The sequence below is a fragment of the Megalops cyprinoides genome, chromosome 6 (assembly GCF_013368585.1).
Source record: "Megalops cyprinoides isolate fMegCyp1 chromosome 6, fMegCyp1.pri, whole genome shotgun sequence".
NCBI lineage: Eukaryota > Metazoa > Chordata > Actinopteri > Elopiformes > Megalopidae > Megalops > Megalops cyprinoides.
Genome location: NC_050588.1, coordinates 14,509,434 through 14,530,800, shown reverse-complemented (window position 1 = coordinate 14,530,800; position 21,367 = coordinate 14,509,434). Strand labels below are relative to the sequence as shown.

Here is a 21,367-nt window from a genome sequence, read left to right as displayed (position 1 = left end):
CTTTTGATCCATCCTGAGATTAGCCAGATAAAATATGTGCTCATGGCTACAGTAAATTTGTACCCTAGTAAATTTGCTATGGCCACTGCCTTATATAGATCATCCTCAGTCTAGCCCGTATTGCCAGTGTTTAAGCTCTCAGCTTCACTTAAGCACTTCTGTCACACAGCACATTCTGGCTAAACTGATGGCTGACTGATAAGCCGGCGGTTACGAAGTTCTGCTAGAAACAGCAAAAGTTCTTACCTTTGGAGTGAGAGAAGAGTTTTTCTGTCTATAGTAAAGCAAAAGAGACCTTTTGGCTAATTTCAAATTCTAGCAGGCTGTGAGCACATTTGAGCTAGATAGTCAGATGCTAAATCAAATATGAAATGCAGGGTGCTTTAATCAACACAAGAGCACTTATTTCTTTTTATTTGCCACTAGTAGGTTGTCCAACATCTTCCTGAAGAAATCTGATACCTCCCACTTCTAGCTGATTGGATGTGCTTGCTGGTGGACACAGTAACTCCAGCTATTGCTTTGGGTTCTGCTTGTAAGCACCAGCTTCATTACTGGGCAGAAGACTCTTAGCTCCTCTTTGTCTGGCTTGTCATTCAGACAGCAGAGACAGTGTAAAAGCATGTGGTACCATAACTGTGCAGCCCCACTTGATTCCAGTTCCAACAGCAGAAAAGCCCCTGTTCAAACTGTGCTCAGACATGGCACAGAGGGAGCATCCAAGTGCGATGATGTGGAGTGGGTGTGGACATCTAAGCAGAGAGAATGCTGGAAGCGTAGGAGATCATCATCTGATGGTTTCTGATGTGTGGCGTGCGGCACAGCCAATGCTGGCTTGGCTCCAGACAGGGCGTGACCGCCGCCTTACTTCAGGAGCCTGCCACGGGGACAGGCCCGGGACACTGACACGCTGAGACGGGGAGCTCGTCGGCGCTGCCGCCACAGGGACGAATGTGCCTAATGTCGCAGACTCATCCCGCCTCCCTCCCTCCACCGCTTACAATGGCTTTTCACCGAAACCTTTTCGAGAGCTTTGAGATTGATATCATCTATCAACAGCGTCGGGCCTTGGAATTTGATTATCCCCAAAGGACTTTTTTTCTGGAGCAGCTGAATATGGGTCTGATGATTAAGGACTTTGTTGAATATTTAAACATATTTAAAGGTGACCTCTCGAGCTGGTGGCGGCTGCACATCTCGGAGCAGCGTCTGGCTCGTTCACTTTATTGTCATGGTAGCATTCCTCTTCTGGAGCATGGCATACCAACAGCTGAGCCCTCCAGCAGGAAATGGGAGATTCTTACAGTTTGATGCGCTGAGGTATTGCTCCAGAGTTAATGTGCTGCAGCCTTGGCATTAAGTCCTCTGGGATCAATCTACATATTCTGTGGTTATGTAATCCGGTGCTGGATATTGGTATTGACACACAATATACAGGGGAGATAAAAGCAATGAAGCGAAGTGCTACCGCAGCACTTTTCCTTTTCATAAGCATAGGCCATGGCACAAACGCTTGGCTCAAGTTCACATGGATGATGGATGCTGTGCAAAATGAATGAGATGGGAGCTCAAAGACATAAGTTCTCACTTTAACTCTGTAGTAAAGGTTCTCTTTTAACACTGTGGTTTGGCTGCTGTACATTTTGATGTCTGCAATGTGACAAAAATGAAAACACACAGATACTGTATACTGTAAATGATGTAGTGTCATGCTAGCCCATGTATAAGGTGTTTTTTTTTTCACAGAACATGCAGTTTAAGTATGTAACTTGCCACCATATTCATAGGCTAGCCAAAATCGGTAATGGTAATGCCATATGTTGAAAGGTGGCACCGTTGGCCATTGAAATGGCAGTGGGAAGGGAATGCATTCATTGTTTAGCTAGCATTGCGGATGGAAAAGCCTTAATTGTATTAATGTATGTGCTGATCCTTACCTTTACTGATCTAGGAACCCACAGACATTTTATTTTAAATGATTATTTTTTAATAAAGCAATAAAGTGAGCTAATTTGAAACTGTGTAGATTCATGAAGGCTCCACAGCAACCAAAGGCTAGATACAAATACAGCAATACATTTTACTTTCTTTCCATCTCTGGATGGAACCTTGCTGTGCATTCTGGGAAACGACACAAATCAGAAAAATGTTAAATGTTAACGGTCACGGTAGTTAACAGCCGTTGTTTGTTGACCTTACAGATTTTTTGATTTGATAAAATGTACTTTTGCAATGTCTTTGTAAATGTTTGTAAGCCCACTAATCTGAATGTTCTGATATGTTGAAAGTGTGCCGCTTTTCCTTGACAATCCTGAGCGGCTTCTGTGGTTGTTCAAACGAAACGGATACCCGCTTCTGACAGCTACACTAAATCAGACAGATCCCCACTCCACATGCCATGCTGAAATATTCCAGAGAGCCACAGATGTAGAGAATACATTGTATACTAGAAAAAATACTATCATATCATACAATGTCATCCAAAGGCAAAAATCTTTTCCAGACCTACATGCAACAGTCTGTACATTTTTCCCCTCTGTCCCACATTCTAGTCTGACAGCCCCTGTCCTCCGTCTGTCTCAGATTTCCCTACCTTCCGGCGGGGGGACAAATTGCCATCTTCGTGTGCTAAATGTGCTGTGCTCTTTGTATGACAGATGGCTTGGCAAACCCACTGAGGGTAAGACAGCGCACGCTGGGCAACAGCACTTACACTAATATTTCATTAGCATTCAGGCCCCATACGCGAATTCAGGAAAGGTGAAACGGAGCCAGGACAGGGCCACAGCTCCAGCGTCTTCCCGCACAGTTCTGCTCAGGAGGCTGGATCGCTTGTGAGGAAAAAGATGAGGCGCACAGGCCTTACTGAGAGGGCCCCCGGATTCTGCTCATGGGGTGGGTCGATGGCAGCAGAAAGGGTGTTTTGCATGGCACGCTCCATGAAAGCTTGCCTGTGAGGGTTACAGTGTGTCCAGTTCTTTGTGTTCTGGAATTGAGGGATGGTAAAACGTTCATAATTAGAGTCTGTCTCCAAGGTCCAATTAGTGCCATGCTGCCCATATATAACGAGGATGAATTTTTTTTGGAAAATAATGCCATGCTTTATTTTCTGCGTAACTATCATACGCATGACATTCAGAGACAAAAAACTGTCTTCGCTTTTTCACAGTGGCGATTTAATAATTGGTGGCATCCAGCATTACAAACTCATCATAGACCAACTGGACTCATGCAGTTTCCCAAACCACACATCTTTTTGTTGCCTTTGAAGACCTTTTTGTTGCTGAAAAAATAGCACATTTTGATGTGCTAGCATGCTTTTATGAAATCAGCAGTGCTATATATGAGCACTTCAACAGACCATTGATTCTTTGTGTTAAGAAAAGCCCTTCAATTTTAACATCAGGCAGCACGTGTAATATGAGATGGCCATATGGACATCTCATGCTACCCGCTGGCTATGAAAGACATACATAAATCATACATAAAATGCAAAATTTATACTGGTCTGTGGCATGAAGTGCCATTTTTGTCAAGACCTTGGTCCTTTTGGTCCACCACCGTGTGAAATTATCACCTTGCCTGGTCGTCCACTTAATTACCTTCAGTGTTGAGTTTTGGAAAATTTTGACAGTCATTAAATAATCTTTGAGCATCACATGACAACAGTGCTGTATCCATCCCCACAAACAGTATGGATTTTCAGCATTGGGAGCATCTCCTCTCATAAATATGAGGGACTTAGAAATCCTAATCCCTCCCATAATGTCCAACCCACAGTTCGGTTAAATCAAGCCTCTGGGAGGGAGGCTGCAAGAGATTACAGACCAATTTTTTATTCGTAATCTTTATGAGACATGGTCCCCTCATGTTTGACGTATACTTATACGAATCCTAAGGCACAGGAGCGGCCATGTTTGCCGGGTGGAGGAGGTGACTCGAGCAGGATAAGATTAAACATGGACAGGAAGACCTTTCTTAATGGGCCCCCTAATGGACTTTTCATTTATTGATGAGATTCCATGCAGGCGAAAGTATTAGCGCAGTTAAACATGATATAAGCCAGGAATGTGATACAAGCAGCAGGCATTAAGGAGGGGAGGCGATTTCTGAAACACAATTCGGTGCATGGGCCCCAGCTGCCCTGGCAAGCACAGGCAGAAACACACGCTCACACACACACACGCACACAAGCCAGAGACAAGAAAGGCTTAAGCAGGGCACGTCTGAAGAAATCCAGTGAGAATATTGCCCTTTTGAGTGATTCAACGCAAGCTGGTTCGCTGTGAGCAGAGGAATACAAATGACATCAGACAGAAGCCGGTCACAAGCTTCAGGCCCTCTCCCTCCCTCCTAATTTAATTACATGCAAAAAAATCTACAGACCTCTGTAGCCGTGTTAAACACAATGTTTTGAGAGAGCAAGTGAACTGGTTGTCAACAGACCACATATTACATCCACAGTCACACATTTTTTTAACTCTAAAGAGGAACACATTAAAACAGAATTATCTGTTACACTCGGCCAAAGGCTTGTCCAAGCACTTTGTCCTGTATTCCAAGTGTGCACTTCCCTCAAATGTGTTTGCAGTAGTGCTATCTCAAAGGTCAAAGGTGAAGGGGTCAAGGGGCCGCTTCAGAGCCCGTGTGGGGTTGAGTAAACAAAGCCCAGCCGTCCCGTGGAGCGACGGGGTTGTTTTTGGCAGAGCCGCAGCACAGCGAGAGATTTGAATACCACACAACTGGCCAAACAAGTGCAGCGTGGCTGTGTGATGCGCTGGCACCTGTGTCAGCTGGGAACCAAAATAGAGCAGAATCACAACCCCGCCACCGCCGCCCCCAGCGCTACAAACACAATGACAACTGTCTGCGGCGAGACCATCAGCAAACGCCCCCCTACGCTCCTGTGCTTCCTGTAAACTCATGGCCACGTCAGTCTCGGGCACTGTTTGCTATTCCTGAACCAGAGCACTTCCACATTTTCGATGCAAAAATCCAATTATGAGTGTTACTGTACATGGACATGCGTGACAGGAAATATGGACATGTTCATATACACATTCACCATAGTGGAAAATATGAACACGTTTTAATGTGTGTGTACAGTTAAGCCAAAGCTGTTGAAATGAGGATCAGCTCTGGCTTTATTAGCATGGCTTTAGTAAGTCAGCTACAACTATGGCCATTTTTGAATGTTATTTCCAGGCAGAATGATCTTTTCACGAAACCCTTCATGACTTATTCTCTCCGATTTGCCAATTAAAGTGCACATGAAGTGGATTTCACTGAGCAGCTGTTTTTTTTTTTACTTAGGAGTTTTGGATGGTAGTGTGATGTAGTGGCTAAGAAGAAGGGCCTGTAACTATATGGTTATGGGATCTTTTCCCAGTTGGGGAACCATCACTGTGCACCAAGACGAAAGGAACATCTGATCAAGCAAACAAGAATGATCCTGACGCGCAAAGCCAAAAGGTGCTGGAATAACCCACGAGACTGCAGACATCTTCTCCGCGCCTCTATACTTTCAGGTGCTTCACAAAACAGCCCCTCTCCAACGAGCCAGAGAGAGGAAAATAACTGCTATTGATCAACTCCACCTATCACTGTAGGGCAAGAGGCAGGGCACAGTAAGGCTGAATCACATTGAAACAGAGAAGGTCAGGGAAGAAGGAGTCAATTTTACCAGAGTGCAGAGAATCTCTTCTGCATCTCTGCTCTGTTCATTTGCATTTATTCATTTGGCAAGCGCTTTTACACGTACAAACATGGATTATTGTTCTCTGGTTTCAAGAAATGAACTTTGGTAGGCAGGTACACTGTGTGCACCGTGAAGATGCTAATCTGAAGTATCAGACTTGAGTGATGGACTCAAATTTAGCATGGTTTACATTTGATTCACAACCTGACCGTCTTGCCTTCAGTTTTCTACTCCACTATAGCTAGCATCTACAGCTATAGTGGATTCATTTTAATTCTTCCAATAAGGTTTAGCAGTAGACAGTCAGAGCTTGATCAACCATATCAATCAAGTTTTAAAACCAACTGCCTAACGCCCCTGTTTATTGTGTCAAGATTCTGTTCTGCTGAGAGGATGCTTAAAAGTCAAATACTGTGTTCATTACATATGTCGTATATCCTGTGAGCAGTGAGTAGCCCTTCAGGAAAGGAGAGCCCTAACAATCAGTCTAACACTAGTCAGCTGGTCGAACATCCTTCACCGATCGATGCTCGGCACATCTTCATCCAGGAGGAGACTGACTGGGCAGTGCTGATCCTACTTCTAAGCAGAAGGCTGCAATTTGCACATCGCTTGGACAGCTTGTTTGCGGTGTCTCACAATTGCGTTGTGTCTTGAATTGATGTTTTATAAGGTTAGAGCTTACCCTGTCAAATAAAAGTAGCAACAGTAAAGCAGTAACTTCCCTCAGCGGTAAAGCAACAGTAAAATTAAAAGGGTACATCCTTGTACTGTGACCCGTTTTACTATCGTTAATTATACTAAGCTGCAATCCTTTATTTAAAAAAAAACAGAGGGGGGAGCACCTTGTAAGCAGGTTTGTGGTGATCGATCCAGTGTTCTGTGCTGAAGTTGGTACTAAAATGTCAAACACTCATCCACCAGCATCCTCTAGGGATCGAATAAGCATTTCAAGCACCACCAGCCCCAGTGCACACATAGACACAAGCACACAAATGGAGCGGTCTTGGGGACAGGGTGGCCAGAAAGGCTGTCTCTGACTAAACACAAGTGAGTCTCCGCAGACGAGATGAGGAGACGGAAGCGCGTTCTCAGATTTCAGACAAGCACAGCTGCAAGGGCCATCAGGCAGTGGGGAGAGCTATGAGACAGCAGGGCCACACACAGAAACACACACTCACACAGGCCCAAACACATACACAAAAACAAACACACATACACCGCAATACAGGGGACTGTACGGGACTGTTTAATTAGTGGCTTTTTTTTTGTATGGGTCTGTTCTACAAGTGGCTATTCTGTATTTCTTAACGTGACTCTTCTATTGATGACTGTTGCATGTGAGACAATTCTATAGTTGTAGAAGATCTATGCACAATTTTACAGTTAGAAGATCTATATACAGACCTGAACTGTGTGTGGTCTGTTCTATATGAAATTTTTCAGCATGGGACCGTTCTATTACAGACAATGTTGCCTGTGACTTTCTCATTGAAGACTGATCCATATGATCTGTATGGGACTATTCTATATGTAAATGTTCTATGTGGGACTTTTCTACAAAAAGCTATTATGCCCGGGACTGTTGTACAAAAATGTTTTGCCCGTGACTGCTCTGTAGCAAATTGTAATGGAATGTTCCGTGTAAGCCCTGTATGGTAATGTTCAGTGTGGCCAGAGAGTATCCTCTCAAGTGTAATCCTAGAGGGGGCTTTGGGCTGGTGTTTCAATGCCACAATGCTGTTGTTGGCAATTCGGCAACACAGCTCTCTGATTTCGGCAGGCACTAGGCCCAGAACACTGATCTTACCAGGGTTTGATATGGATGTGCTGGGAGGTGGAGAATTTCCCCTCTTTAATCCCCTGACACTGGACCTTCTGTGTGTGTGTGTGTGGGGGGGGGGGGGGGGGGTTGGCTGATGGGATCGTGGCTTCCTCTGTATGGATATATTGAGGAAGAATTGGTTACTTGATTTTGTACTAAAAAAACTCCTAGGGAAAACTATCTGGGGCCGGGTTCATTACAATATTCATAACATAATAGCAAAATAGAGGGGAACAAACACCCATAAGAGATTTAACATATTACAATCATTATTAGAAAATGGTTATTAGGTTTTATATCACTGGACACGTCTGTCACTGGGTGTTGTTTCAAAATAAGGAAACATTTTAGAGGGATAAAGCTATGAGTTTTCTGTGCTTGACACTTAGCTCCTCAGATTGAATGCCATTGACTTCCTTTCTCACCGTGAAGTGTCACTTCAATGTGCGAGCTCTTCGTTCTAAAATTACCGAGAACAGATGATAAACGGTGCTTCAAAACGGAGGGTGCAAGCAAATGACATCACAGCAATTCCTTGCCCTTCTGCACCACCTCTGTCACCATGACTTCTCAAGGGCCCAAGCGCTAAGTGCTGAGAACCCACCATTCCCCGAGGACCCTCAGGGAGACTCCGTATGACCTTTCTCCAAACGTCCCCTCCCACCACCGGTGGCAGAGCTCACATAATAATCCTCCCCTTTTGAGGGGACTTCATTCCACATTTACAGCAGTAAATATTCGATTTACACGGTTCCCTTTTTTCAGTGGCAGTGCTAAAATGTTAACACGGAGTGAATTTCGTGCTAGAGAACACTGGTCTAATTTGCTTCAGTGATTTTTTTTCTGGTTTGTTTTCAGCAAGCAGTTCATTTTGGTTTGCATTATTCGGCCACTGACAGAAAAGACAGCGAATTTCTCCCGGGGGCGTAGCACACGGAGCATCGGGCTGTTCTCACTAGCTCAAATGTCGGCTGCATGGGCTCGAGACTTAAATCCAGGAAGTAAGCTGCTCTCACCCTCGAATGTACCTCCGCCTCTGACGTTTGCTCGCGAGGAGACGGCAGAGATTTCCGCAGGAGATATGAGGGTGCTGAATTGATGCGCATCACTTATCTGCTTGGCTGATTACCAGGTGACGGCAGCATCAGGAAGGAGGGTTATTGAATCTTCCGGCTCGGTTTCGCTCTTCTAGGCTCACGGGAGATGGGATCAGCAGAAACAGCCAGAGGAGGCCTGGACACCAGGCAACATCTTCGCAGCTCACCTGTCATGAGATTTCACTCCCTTGTTGCTGCCCTGAGTGTCTGAAGAACACATTTCAATGCACAAATGGCAGATTATTTATAACTGCGGATTTAATGGGAGATTTGCTGCGAAACTGCACCATTTAAATTTCCTCCACGCACAAGCACGTTTGAGCTGGCACATGTGGCTGAGGTAATTTTCCTTTATGATCTGGTTGACGTTGAGGAAAACTACTGCCACATAGAATAAACACAGTTCCTAAGTAACAGATTATTTCTGGAGCGATGTGAATATTATGACCAGGGAAAAAAACCACCGTTAAAGCATTGTGATCCATATTGTGCTCCTCCATACGTTTTATAGTTTCTACTGTTTTGGGGCTGTTCCTCTGTGATACAAGTCGGTAAGTCATGTTGATTCAGGACCACTGCTTGCCAGGGTCCAAATTCATAGACACTGACAGGCACCCCTCCCCCGAGTGATTCTGAAGTGGATACTGCACCAAGCCCCCCCACCACCCCTCCCCTGCCCCTCCCAAGACTCTGGGAGGCCTGTCAGTCCAACAGACGCCCTGGGCACAGACTGAAAGGAGGCTGTGACAGCACACTCAGAGCTGGGAGGCAGGGGACTTGTCCCGTCTCTGCCCCACTTCCACCGCATGGGAACCGGGGGGGGGGGGAGCACATTGACCAGACCAGGCCTGCTGCTGCGCATCCAGACGCTCATGTTGATGTTGACATCAATTAAGCAGTTTGACAAAAGGTCAGCGCAAGTCAAGTTGCACATGCATACGTGTATGTGTGCATGTAGGTGAAAGTGATGGGGGGTGGGGAGATGTTGCCGGCTTGACACTGATAGAACCACGCAGCAAAAAACATTTCCAAGGTTGCTGATCGTCCAATGCTCTTTGTATTCTTTGTTGCTTTCATCCCTCCATTCTATTAGCGTGGATCAATGTAAACACACATCACCACATTAGTCTTGCACAGCCTCCTTTAGCACCAAACCAAAGATGAATCCCTTTCGCTTATGTCTGCTAATAAGTCTGATTTGTCTTTTAGAACCCTCCCCTCTGTGGGCATTTAAAAGGTGGGCCAACCATGTCCCAACAGACACCTACATACAATGATACAAAAAAACCTGTTTATTGTTTAATTCATTCTGGCATTTCTAAACCTTACCGGTGAGATTGCCCCCTTTGATTGGGTTAAACACATTCATGTTACATGACATTTCTAGGTCACGCCATGGAAATCTGAACACAAGCGTTTCACCTACATGAAAACAAATGTTTATTCTAAGTCACCACCAGAGGAAATGTCTTGTATCATGCGCAAACTAAAGACCCACATGAAAGAAGGCAGCATTGACTTAAATAAAAGATCTGATATTTCTAACGAAAGAGGCAGCTCATTAAGGTATTTGGGATATATCTCCACTTCATATTTAATATGATTCAGAAGTGTTAAGGTGAAATATGTATGTATGCGTTTTTTTTTTCAATGTTCAAAGAGAAGGCTTTTTGATTATGACACAGTCCAATAAAAGACTCACACCCAGAACAGTCACAGATTTACACTCAAGCCTGACTTTTCCCTAGTTTTACCCCAAGCTGCCTTCACGTTGCCCTTAATTGTCCACAGGCCTGAGGTAGGACAAAATGCTAATTTGTCTCCATTGCATGAGCCACAGTGTGCCAAAAAGGTGACGTCCTTGACTATTTTCCGAACGAGAAGCTCTTGTTTAACCCTGAAGCTAGGCTATGCCGCTCCCCCTTCCACTGACGCTCCCTTGGGAGTCTAACGCTTGCTTTAATAAGCACAAGCCAGTGTCTTACGCTCCACTACACCCTCCAGCAACTGTATAGCTAATATTTTCTTATTAAGGAAATAAATCGCTGTTCAGCAGTCAGACGGGAAGACGTTCTGAATCCTTCCTTCTCTTCAAAATAAATAAATAAGTGCACCTCCCTGTTTCTTGCACAGAAGGTTTTGCCCCCATTCTATTACGCCTTGTCAACAAGGTGACTTTTGGCTGTCACATCTCGCACCACGCAGCCACGCCCCCTCCTTGCTGACGGTCACGGCCGCAATGCATCCAGCCAACGCTGCCGTTACTGTGTGACCCAGGGGTCCAATGGATCCAAAGGCTTGACCCAGTTTCAAAGACGCGTGACACCAAACGGCCCCCGAAGACACCACGCCCAGCACAGCTGGCAGCAGGCCGTGTCTCGTCTCGAGGGCGGGGCCAGATGAGGAGGGGCCGGGGCTTGGTGACCTCTGAGCAGAGTCAGGTGTCTAAAAGCAAGCAGCCGCGCTCCCCTTCGCCAGCCAGCCCCCACACCAACCCCCCCCATCCTCAGCCCCACATGGCAGCACTGGGAGGGTCCGCAGATTACATCTCCACTGGAAGACAGGATGTTTTCCCTTTCTCTCTTTCACAGTTTAATTAGACATGGTTCTATGTTAAAATGGCACTTCTTGTAAAGTAGGCCTGATGGCAGTAACCCAGAAATAAGGTGGTGAGGGGAACTTCTTACTTTACAATTGCAGTCATCTACTCAATTTATTACAGATTAGTTTTTTCTGTTGTTTTTTTTTTACCCCCAAATAGTAGCACAGGCACATGGCCTGTGGGGTTGGGCCAAAACCATTGGTTTGTTATAAGATTAAAAGCCCCAACAGCATTAGAAACGTTCATTAACACAAGTTCATTTGTTCTCTTTTACTTCATTTGGTTCCATATTGGTCCATCCTGAAAGGATCAGAGGAGTGGTTGCTAAGGTTTTTTGCTGAAAGACTGTGATTTGAATGTCTCACTGAATGACAACAAATTAACCTTAAACCTCTTACTTTCAACATCATTGCCCTTTCAGTAACAGTCAGAAATTCTTAACATGCCTTATAACTTAATCCTAGAGTGCAAATATCATAAAAAAAAAATTCACACTGACTGCTTTTGTTAAATTTGTGCCACAAGTAACTTCAGTATTTTTAATCATGTTGCCATGACATTCATAACTCATATAAATGCCATAGCATTATGCTTTCTTTGAGGGAAAAATAACACAACAGTGACACCACATCACTGAATAACACAGGATATAACATAGCTTCATACCACAAATAAATTGGTTAATTCATTAAAAGAGGTATTAACATCTCAGTCACTGGTAAAAGTGAACAGTTTCGATGGTAAAAATGATCCAAATTTGTGGTTTAAACTGATGAGACATGCTGATCTCTGGGGCCAAATAAAGTGTCTGAATCCCAAACGACTATGGATTTATGGCAAGTCTCCTAAAGTGCTTACTCTAAGATGGCATGCCCATGGACCCTAGAGGTGGGTGTGACGCAATACTCTGCCCAGATTAATTACGTTCACACCTGGAAAACATGGGGATACACAGCAAAATGCTTCGTTCTCCGTTAAATGACTGAAACCCAAGTTAAATACCCAAAGGAATATGTTAGCGTGTGAAATGAACACCACCCTAAAGCGGTGAACATAGACATTTCAGCTCCCAGACACACAGGCTCCACCCTTTTCATATTTTGACTGCTGTTACCTTAGTTACGGTGATCTACAGGTTTCTACGTTACTATAACGTTTTAATGGGGATAAAATCCATGTCTCTTTGTAGCCATATTTTACGTCGAAACGTTGCGATTAATTATGTAATGCGCCCTTGTATTCTCAATAAAATTATAACTTTCCCTCGGGACAAAAAGGGTGCATTACTGGATCAAAATTGCTGACGTTGAGAAGGCAAATAGACAAATAAAGAGTATTTTTCTCCCTCAGAACAACCCCAATGCATGGAGTTTTTCGTCTCCCTTCTTTCTGTGGTAGGTCAAAAGTCGGGTCACCTTACCTGCGGTAGTGCTGAATTTATCTGCCTCTGTAGAATGTCCCTCTCGTGCAGCGCATCCTGCAGCTTCGTCTGTGACTGAATTAGGGTTTCCTGGGTCTCACGCAAAGATTCCAGAAGCTTGTCTCTCTCATCCAACATATTTACCATCAGTTGCTCAAAATTTGAGTCCGAATCCGAACCGTTTTGGGAACCTCGCTGGGAACTCATCGAGTCCCCTTCATTAATCGTCGGCATCACTTCGCACATCATTTTGCCAATCGTTCTTTAACCGAGAAAATGTATTGCTATGTGAAATTGAGAAAAAGATAAGATTATACCCCAAAACGTAATTAATCCAGCTATATGTGGGTGTAAAACTCACCTTACATTAGCCATAAACTGCTCGTTAAATACAAACTTCCCTGTGGAGAGCACATCTTATTTCACAGCAATTTGGCATCGTTTCCACAAACGAATTTCTCGCTGATATAAAATGTCATTCAGAAATGATGATTAATTGATAATTCCACCAAAGCCGGCGTTTCCCCTTCAGAAACCCATCCGCCCAGTTATTCGCTTTCCATTCACTCAAAATTCGAATTCGAAATGATTGACTGATCGGTCAAGGAGCGGCGAATGCAGCCAAGCCCACCACCAGACGCGATGACATATCCAATTGGCAACGTTTCACAGAATCTTGTAGTGTTCTTCAGGAACACACCCACCAGTTGCAATTAACCTTTCTGTTAACCAAACGATGGAATGCTTTTCTTCCTGCGGCATCCTCTCCAAATCCATCTGCCATTCCCCCTTCCAAAGCCAACAAACTACTCCTCCCTCTCTCACGATCTCACTCTGCCGCTGCCGCTGCTGCTGTCACTGCCGCTTACGAAAACAGAGCAACTATGCTATCTACAAAACGATTTACGCATTTTCCAACGCCTGGCCCACCGGATCCTTCGAGTTGTACGGGTATGACGTTTAATTCCTCTTTGCTTGTAACGAATTTTATATCCACCACGCGATTTACGGAATATCTTGGAAGGCTATTTCAAACAGTGATCAAACTGCACAACCAAACTCCCCACATCAGCACCACGCACGTACATGACCGTAAAGCACAGTCATTCTAAGCAGCGCGTGAGCTGGATGTTGTGTCATGCGCAGCGCTCCCTGGCGGGATAAGTGATAAATTATAAAAATATGAGCTCCAAAATTAATACTGCACTGCCTCATGGAAATAAGATAAAAAAGTGGAATTTCCCAATAATGGCTACCACATATTATTCGCAGCAGATCAACTTTTTCATGTAACACAACAAACATCAAAATGTCTATAAATTTCCATCCGCATAGAACAGAATAAGTCACACGTGCTATGCTTTTTTTTTTTTTTTACAGTTTATATTACATCATATTCCAGTGCCCCGTTCTCGTTCTTTTGCTGTCTATTTTGAAACACTTGCTCGAGTGTTCTAGGTGGGTTGTTATCATGAAATATAATATTACATTATTATAAATCATAATTTAAATTTACAATGAATTTAATGTTGTCCTAGTTGAATAAGACACTTCAGGTTTGCTCCTGATCGCCTGCGACCTGTGTTCATCTGGAAGTGATGTATACATGACCAGCGAGTAACTGATTTCGTATGATACCAATCATCTGTTTTCTCCATAGTCTGTTCCTCTTTAGATAAAACTTTAACAACACAATGTCCAGATGATATGCTCAGACTGTTCATGTGTATATGGTACCGATTTTTAATGAAAATAGTGTCACTGTTGAAGAAATGCAATCCCAAATTGCATCTATCCCCGAACTTCCCTTTGACCATTATGTACTGCATACCGCAAACAGAAAATTAAGTGGAGCTGACAACACTGAACAGATGCATAGACTTTTCGTCGTGCCTTTAAAGAAGTGAACACGCCCAAGGTCGTTTTGATCGCTGACCCTGACCAATGCTTACACAGAGACAGCGAAACAAAAATGCCCACTGCAATGACAAACGACCATTTTAAAGACCACTCTGCAAAGACGGCCTTATGTCTGACGTGGTTTTGCACACACATGATGACACAAAATTGTTTTAGCTAACTTCATTTGAGATTATGACCGAATGTGATCAAATTGACCGTGTTGTTTTATCAGTATGAACTTCAGAGCAAGTTCTCCTTACTCAGTAGGGTAATTCTCACATTATTAGCGTAAACATTATTTCGCAAAAGTATTTAAGAAAACGGATTTTCTTGATGTTTTTATTGCCTCCTGGGAACCATTACGCAAATTAACCTCCTCAAGATTTCCAAGTACCTGTCACTTTAAGCCTTCGCTGCTCTTTTGAAATGATGTAATCCATGGTGGAAGTCTCGCGTGATTCTACGTCGGCTGTCTCGTCAGTTCCATGATGGCTGAAGATCCTGGAGGTGCTTATTTCAATCTCTCCTTTATTTTCCGTTTCTTCTCGTCTCTGCTTGTCTTTGAGACATGGCAGGAGCCACAGCCACGTTAAGCGGCCATAGACCCCCGTTGCCGCCATGCCCAAGAAAGGGAACCGAAAACGGCTGAAATTCCGGGCCGAGGATGTTTGCTCGGAGTCAGGTAGCTAACATTAGCCAGCGAACGCGAAGGACAGCGTTAGCAGGCCGCCGGACAGAGGTTGTGGGTGTGCCCTGAATGAAAGATAAAGCTCTTCAGCTCACTGCATTAGAAAGTAACTCGTTAGCCATACATTTACGTTGTTTATTGCAATTCCCGACAATGAAATGGAATGCATCAACATGCTGCACGTTATTTCCCCTTTGATTTCGTCCATTAAACAGTAATTAGACCAATAGCTGTGAGTGATTGATGGGTCATGATGCGCCTTCTTTTTCTCATGCAGTTACCGTGGCTGACTATGCCAATGCAGATCCGGCCATTGTGAAGTCTGGGAGGGTGAAAAAAGCTGTGGTGAACGCAATTGAAAAAGAAGGTAAGCTGTAGCTCGCCAGCTGCACTAGTTATTTGATGGCTGGTTAACCCAGATAACTCGTCTGCTAAGCCTCGATATGTGCCCCCATCCAGAAACTTGCTGCACAACATTTTACTTTAAGAATATCCCGCAATAACTGCTTGCAAGCAAACACTGAATTAGAATTCGAGCTGTCTGATCATTGTAGGATATTGTCCTGAAAGCAGAGTAGCCAATGAATTTATGTGGGTAATGTTGATTGAAATTTCAGTTAACTTTCACAGTAAATTGCACCTCTCGGCTGGTTCGACTGAATATTATAGAAAAGTCTATATAAATGTATTGGTGGGCTAGATAGTGTAAAGTCATAACTGTTAAGGACTCAGCACCATCACGGTTAGAATAAACGCCCCACAAAATATAGCCTTGGACCTAACATATTGGATTTCCCTGCAGTGAAATTGCTCCGTGGCCTGGAGGCCTCCCAGGGCCCAGTACAAGAGGTGCTGTCATCCGTGGTGAGTGTCAGCGGAGAGGGCTGCGACAGCAGCGACGAGCTGGACCCCGAAGACGCGGCCAGCGGGATCAAGGGGTCGCGCAAAAAGAAGAACAAGAGACGTAAAGGTAAGTTACGATGCTCGAGATTGGAGTGCAGCGGAGACTAAAGGTTTATTAAGTGAGTTCTGGCAAATTATGAGTAATTTTTTCTGGGCACCTACAAAATGTGGTATACCTGTAGGTAAATTTGTTAAAACTGAGATATTGATTTCAGTTGTTTTTGCGGAAAAAATATGTTTGTGAATTGGCAGAAAACAGTGAGTGCAGTGATGGAGAGGAGTATCCCATTGATATCTGGCTGGTGCTTGCCTCCTACATCCGCCCTGAAGACATCTGTAGATTTGCTTTGATCTGCAAGAATGCGTGGACTGTCACATGCACTGCAGCATTTTGGACCAGATTGTATCGGAGGTAAGCTCAGCTTCTTGTAGGTATTTCTAAGGTTCCCTCATCCAAGAGCACCAAGGACTCTCCTCTGAAAAAGAATTAAAATCCAGGGAAAGTCTATTGTTCAACATTCAAAGCTTTTAGGAGCTGCACTTCCATTGCCCCATCTTAGCTGTTGGTAAGCCATACCTGAGTTGAGCTGGTTGCATTTTCACAGCAAGCTGACCTTGGAGGATGACATGTAGGCCAACCTCAAATAGCAATTCAGCCTCAACCTCCTTCACATTTCAGGTAAAGCCTGGAAGGAGGATAACATACATAGAGTTTCATGTGGTTTGGCCCAATAGTTAACGTGGCAGTTGACATTTATATGTTTAACAGAAAAATTAAAAATTGCTGAAACTGCAACATGGCCGTACTTATGAGTTCTTGAGGAGCAATTGTTTCTTCTAAGCCAATGAAATTTTAGCCATTTGAGACTAATGTAATATACTAGTTGTTTAATGTACTTTTGATGTATGTTTAATATATTCTCTGACCTGTGATGTATAGCTGGAGTGGCTATACATTCCTGTGGAGCTATGGAGTGGCTGTGGAGCTGGAGTTCAGATAGTCAATTAGCCTGATTGAATCTGAGTTTTTGATACACCATCTGGATTTTATAGCCATATTTCCAAAGTGTCACAAAAAAAGAAGGAAAAATAAAAATGTGGCCAATAAAATAAAATGCTTGGCCCTCTAACTAGCTCAGAGAGGTGCCCAGAGGGAGTACCGCTGTTATCCTGTTTCCAGACACTATAATCTGGACGTGGACCTGCCCTTACGCCTGCAGCCGGACTCCATTGGGAAGATGCGTTGCCTCCGTGCCTGTGTGATTCGCTCCCTGTTCCACTTGTACGAGCCTTTCAGCGCTCGCGTTTCCAAAACCCCCGCCCTCCCTGAGTCCACGCCTACCTCTCTTGTAAATTCCAAGGTGGGAAAACATTACATTACATTACATTATTGAATTATATTATTGTTACATACATTACGTTACATTATTATTCCATTATAAAATGATGATTGAACCCGAGATCAATTAAAGCGTATTCATCCTTGTTTTTCATTTCATAGTGAATGTAATTGTGCACGGTCAAATATTTGCATTATTTTGTGGAAACATGCCAGGGCTAATAAGGTATTTTTTATTGGCCTCTAGTGTTTGCTCTTCTGGGTCAACAAGGTCATTGGAAATCGACCGGAACCAATGTGGGAATTCAACTTCAAATTTGTGAAACAGGTATGGATCGGACACAACAGTACACAATTTTGTCAAATTCAGTTACAACAAGATACATCTGCAAAATTTTTTTGCTTCTTTTTCTAGCCTCCCAAGTTTAAAAATGGCAGTAGTAGAGGACTCCAGCTGCCTGTTGAGTATACAGAGGTCCACACCAATCCCGACTCAGACTGCTATCTTCTGCAAGTCACCACACTCAACTTCATTTTCACCTCTGTTGTGATGGGAATGACATTAACCCTGGTAAATACTGCCTCTAGTTTTCTTCATATTTGTGTGTATGAGGCCTGAGTTTACAAGCTGCGAGTATTTCAGCAACCCAGATCAAAAGGGATCAAAGGCAGCTTTGTTGTTAAAATCACTTCAGAAGCACAGTTGCAATGGTGTGTTGTTCAAACAGCCAGTGCCTTCACCAAATTTTTGTAGCTCGAAGACAACAAAAGAAAAGTAATTTACCACTGAGATACTCCCAGCCCTGGAGCTGTTCTCAAGTCAGTGATGATTCCAGGTGTTCTTTTGTTGGAAGAGCATTATGGGTAATACCGGGATCCATGTGCCCTCTCTCCCCTCGTAGTTCACCATCAATGTGAGCACGGACATGCGGCACCACCGCGTGCGGCTGGTGTTCCAGGACGCGCCCGTCCTGCGAGGGAAGAAGCCGCGAAGCGACCAGGGGACCCAGGTGGTGCTGGACCCCGTCCACAGCGTGCGCCTCATAGACTGGTGGCATCCACAGTACCCCACCTCTGCCAACACCTAGGATTCATCCCTCTGCTGCTCCCAGCCCAAATTCAGAATTCCAACCACAACAATCCAGATAGCACATTTATTACAGGGTACCGAGATGCCTAGCAAAGAGGATGTGTCTACTGCCAGTATTGATAGATTTAACGGAGCACTGCGCTCTAGCTGTAGGCACTGTTGGAGGTGCCCCACCTCTCTTTCAGTGTAATTCGCAGCTGTTTCAGCTGGGTAGTTACTGAGTTGGCACCACACATGTTGATGCCCTAATCTGAAATCCCCTTTTTCTTTTTTTCCTCTGTTGCACCAAAACTGAAGTTTTGTTTCAAACCTCATAAAAGCAGGAACATGGTCTGTTTTGTTAATTCAAATGAGTAGAGTGAATTTTGAGTTTGAGAAGGCTTTAAGAAAGACTTGCCCAATATGCTTTGTGAGGCACGAAACCCACACAAATGTCATAGTTTGTATATGGAAACATGAATATGGAATTATAGTATGACTGAGGGACCAAACAGCTTGTGAATTTCTTATCTAGCTAGGTTTATTCACATGCAGTTGTCTAGTTTTAAACTCTTATTTAGGGGAACAGCTCTCACCTGTTATTCCTTTTGTTTACCATAGGAATCAAACTTCAGTAGTAGTAAGTCTTGACTGCATAGTTTGAACAGCCATTAAGTCAGTTACTGATGAAAATAAGATTGGGGTTTTGGTTGATGTCATTTGCTCAAAAGATCAAATCATAGCACAAAGTAAATCAAGCATCCATGTCTGTTAGTAGAAACACATCAATCGTGCATGCTTAGTGAAAAATTTTTGATGATGGCACACTCGTAACCATTTTGTTATTTGGATATGCCAGAACCGGAGGTTATATTCAGTCTTTCTTTTTCTGTCGTGTATTGCCTGAACCATGCATACTGTCCCCCTAAAACTCGTATTCATGTGGCCTCCATGCCCCTCTTTAGTAAAATGATTTTTAATCTTATTTTTATAAAGAAAGAATGTTGAAAGGGGCAGGATTGAGAGTGAAGTTCACAGATGTGGCTAGTGAAAGGAATGGGGGCTTGCTCAGCTTGAGGTATAGGAAATAGTCCTCTTTTCATAGGCCTTTGTTTCAAGGCAGGATCCAGCCCTGTTCTCACATTTTCATACTAATATTTGTAAATATCTACCCAAACCTTAATGAACATGGGCAGTAGCCTGAGCCAAAAGCCTGTGGAAACTACATTATTCAAAGAGTGTTTTTTTTCCTCCTAGAACTTGTTTACATTGTATGTATGTGCGTACTGATGTGGCTCTTTGAAAAACAGGAGTGTCATGCACTGAAATGTCAAATAAAGGTGGAAAAGTCTGACTGACCACAACCTTTGCTGGTATGATAGACTGTCAGATGTATATGAAAGCACTCAGGTTTAAAACAATATCACTACGCCCAATCTGTGTGCATGTATGAAAAACTCCAAACCCACTACAACAATAGTAACTATGTGTGTCCTCATATATAGCCACATTGTAGCCAACTGAAGATCAAATAGATTGATGAAATTTGGATTTCTCACGTTTTCAAGTATACCATTAATTAGGATATACATACGCAAAGCCATTTCAGCCAACAGAGGGCCTCGATAACTAGATAACCCCACTTTGCTTCAAGATAAATTATAATCCAAACACATTGTTGCTAATATAGCAATACAGTCTCAATGAACTGCATGAAATACATTTTAAGATACATTTCCCATCATTTCTTTATTTAAAAACTGCACTATGTGGTATAATGACTTCTTACAAGGTCACATCTTGTGGCCCTAATCCCTGTCTTTGATTACTCAACTACCTGAGGCCAGATGCAGATCTACCAAGCTGTCATCCAGCCATTTACAATGGATCATGAACAGTGATACAGCCACACAATCCAAGGCTATGGTCTATCACTTTTATACAAGAGTGATATGTGGCCTCTTTAAACTTAAAAAAATTACTCCAACCAATTAACCAAGTCCTGTTCATAGCCATATTCTGCAGCCGCCAACACATGTTGCATAATACACTATTATGATTAGGACTATTCACATGAATAATACACTCAGCGACAGAAAAAGACTCATTGGCTATTCTTTACACTCACTCTGTTGATCTGTTATGATGTACCTAGCTATGTGGCTAGCTAATATAGCTAGTTGACTTTATAGTGGAGACATATCGAGCTATCAAGATCTCTGTCCTGGGCAAAAACATGATGAAATGGCAGGAAACACAGCCAAGTCCACATCACACTCTTCTTTTCAGCTGACTGTAATGCTGAAAATAGGTGGTTAGGCATTGACAATTTTGCTGGTGTTATTGCTCCAATGCACATGCTGTTTCGTTAGCTACATTTGACTGATTTTCTTTAGAAAGGCATAACAGGTCTGCTGTGTGTTCTACAGGCACCCCTTAATATATCATTCCATGATAATTAGCTGTTACATTAGCTTCTCCTACAGGATTTGCTTTGATGCATCTGAATTTAGCTGTAAACAGGGTCTTGATGATATCTTGTTGACTAGCAAGAAGTGAGGATTCAGTTTAGGAATGCAATTAGGAATGCATTTGGAAAATGGCAACACAGAACTGAGATATGGTATTTTAAGCCTGCTGGAGAAAGACATCTGAAGGCAGGATTCTTTGCAGAGCAGGTCTTCCCTTCTACATCAGTCTTAACATGACAGGAAAATGTATATGCACATTCTTAATTACCAATGAAAAATCCATCCATGGTTTATGAATATTAAATATTATTAACAGTATTTTTTTTTACTTTTACGATCTTTGAAGCATTGCT

At 43.3% G+C, this 21,367-nt stretch overlaps 2 protein-coding genes across 2 annotated transcripts in view; one reads left to right on the top strand and one right to left on the bottom strand.

Moving 5' to 3' along the window:
• The window catches only part of ppfia4 (PTPRF interacting protein alpha 4), an 85,760-nt gene extending 72,825 nt beyond the window's left edge, over positions 1-12,935 (bottom strand). Inside the window, exon 1 of the mRNA XM_036531044.1 lies at positions 12,643-12,935. Coding sequence (XP_036386937.1) covers positions 12,643-12,891 — 249 coding nt within the window. The 5' untranslated portion in view covers positions 12,892-12,935. The remainder of the gene's footprint in view (positions 1-12,642) is intronic.
• A 2,091-nt stretch (positions 12,936-15,026) lies between these two features.
• tmem183a (transmembrane protein 183A) lies at positions 15,027-19,898 on the top strand. Its single transcript, XM_036531441.1, has 8 exons — positions 15,027-15,226; positions 15,510-15,599; positions 16,035-16,202; positions 16,388-16,547; positions 17,316-17,496; positions 17,722-17,802; positions 17,890-18,045; positions 18,377-19,898. The coding sequence occupies exons 1-8, from the start codon at positions 15,163-15,165 to the stop codon at positions 18,560-18,562; spliced, it is 1,086 nt and encodes a 361-aa protein (XP_036387334.1). The 5' UTR covers positions 15,027-15,162; the 3' UTR covers positions 18,563-19,898.
• Positions 19,899-21,367: the final 1,469 nt, after the last annotated feature.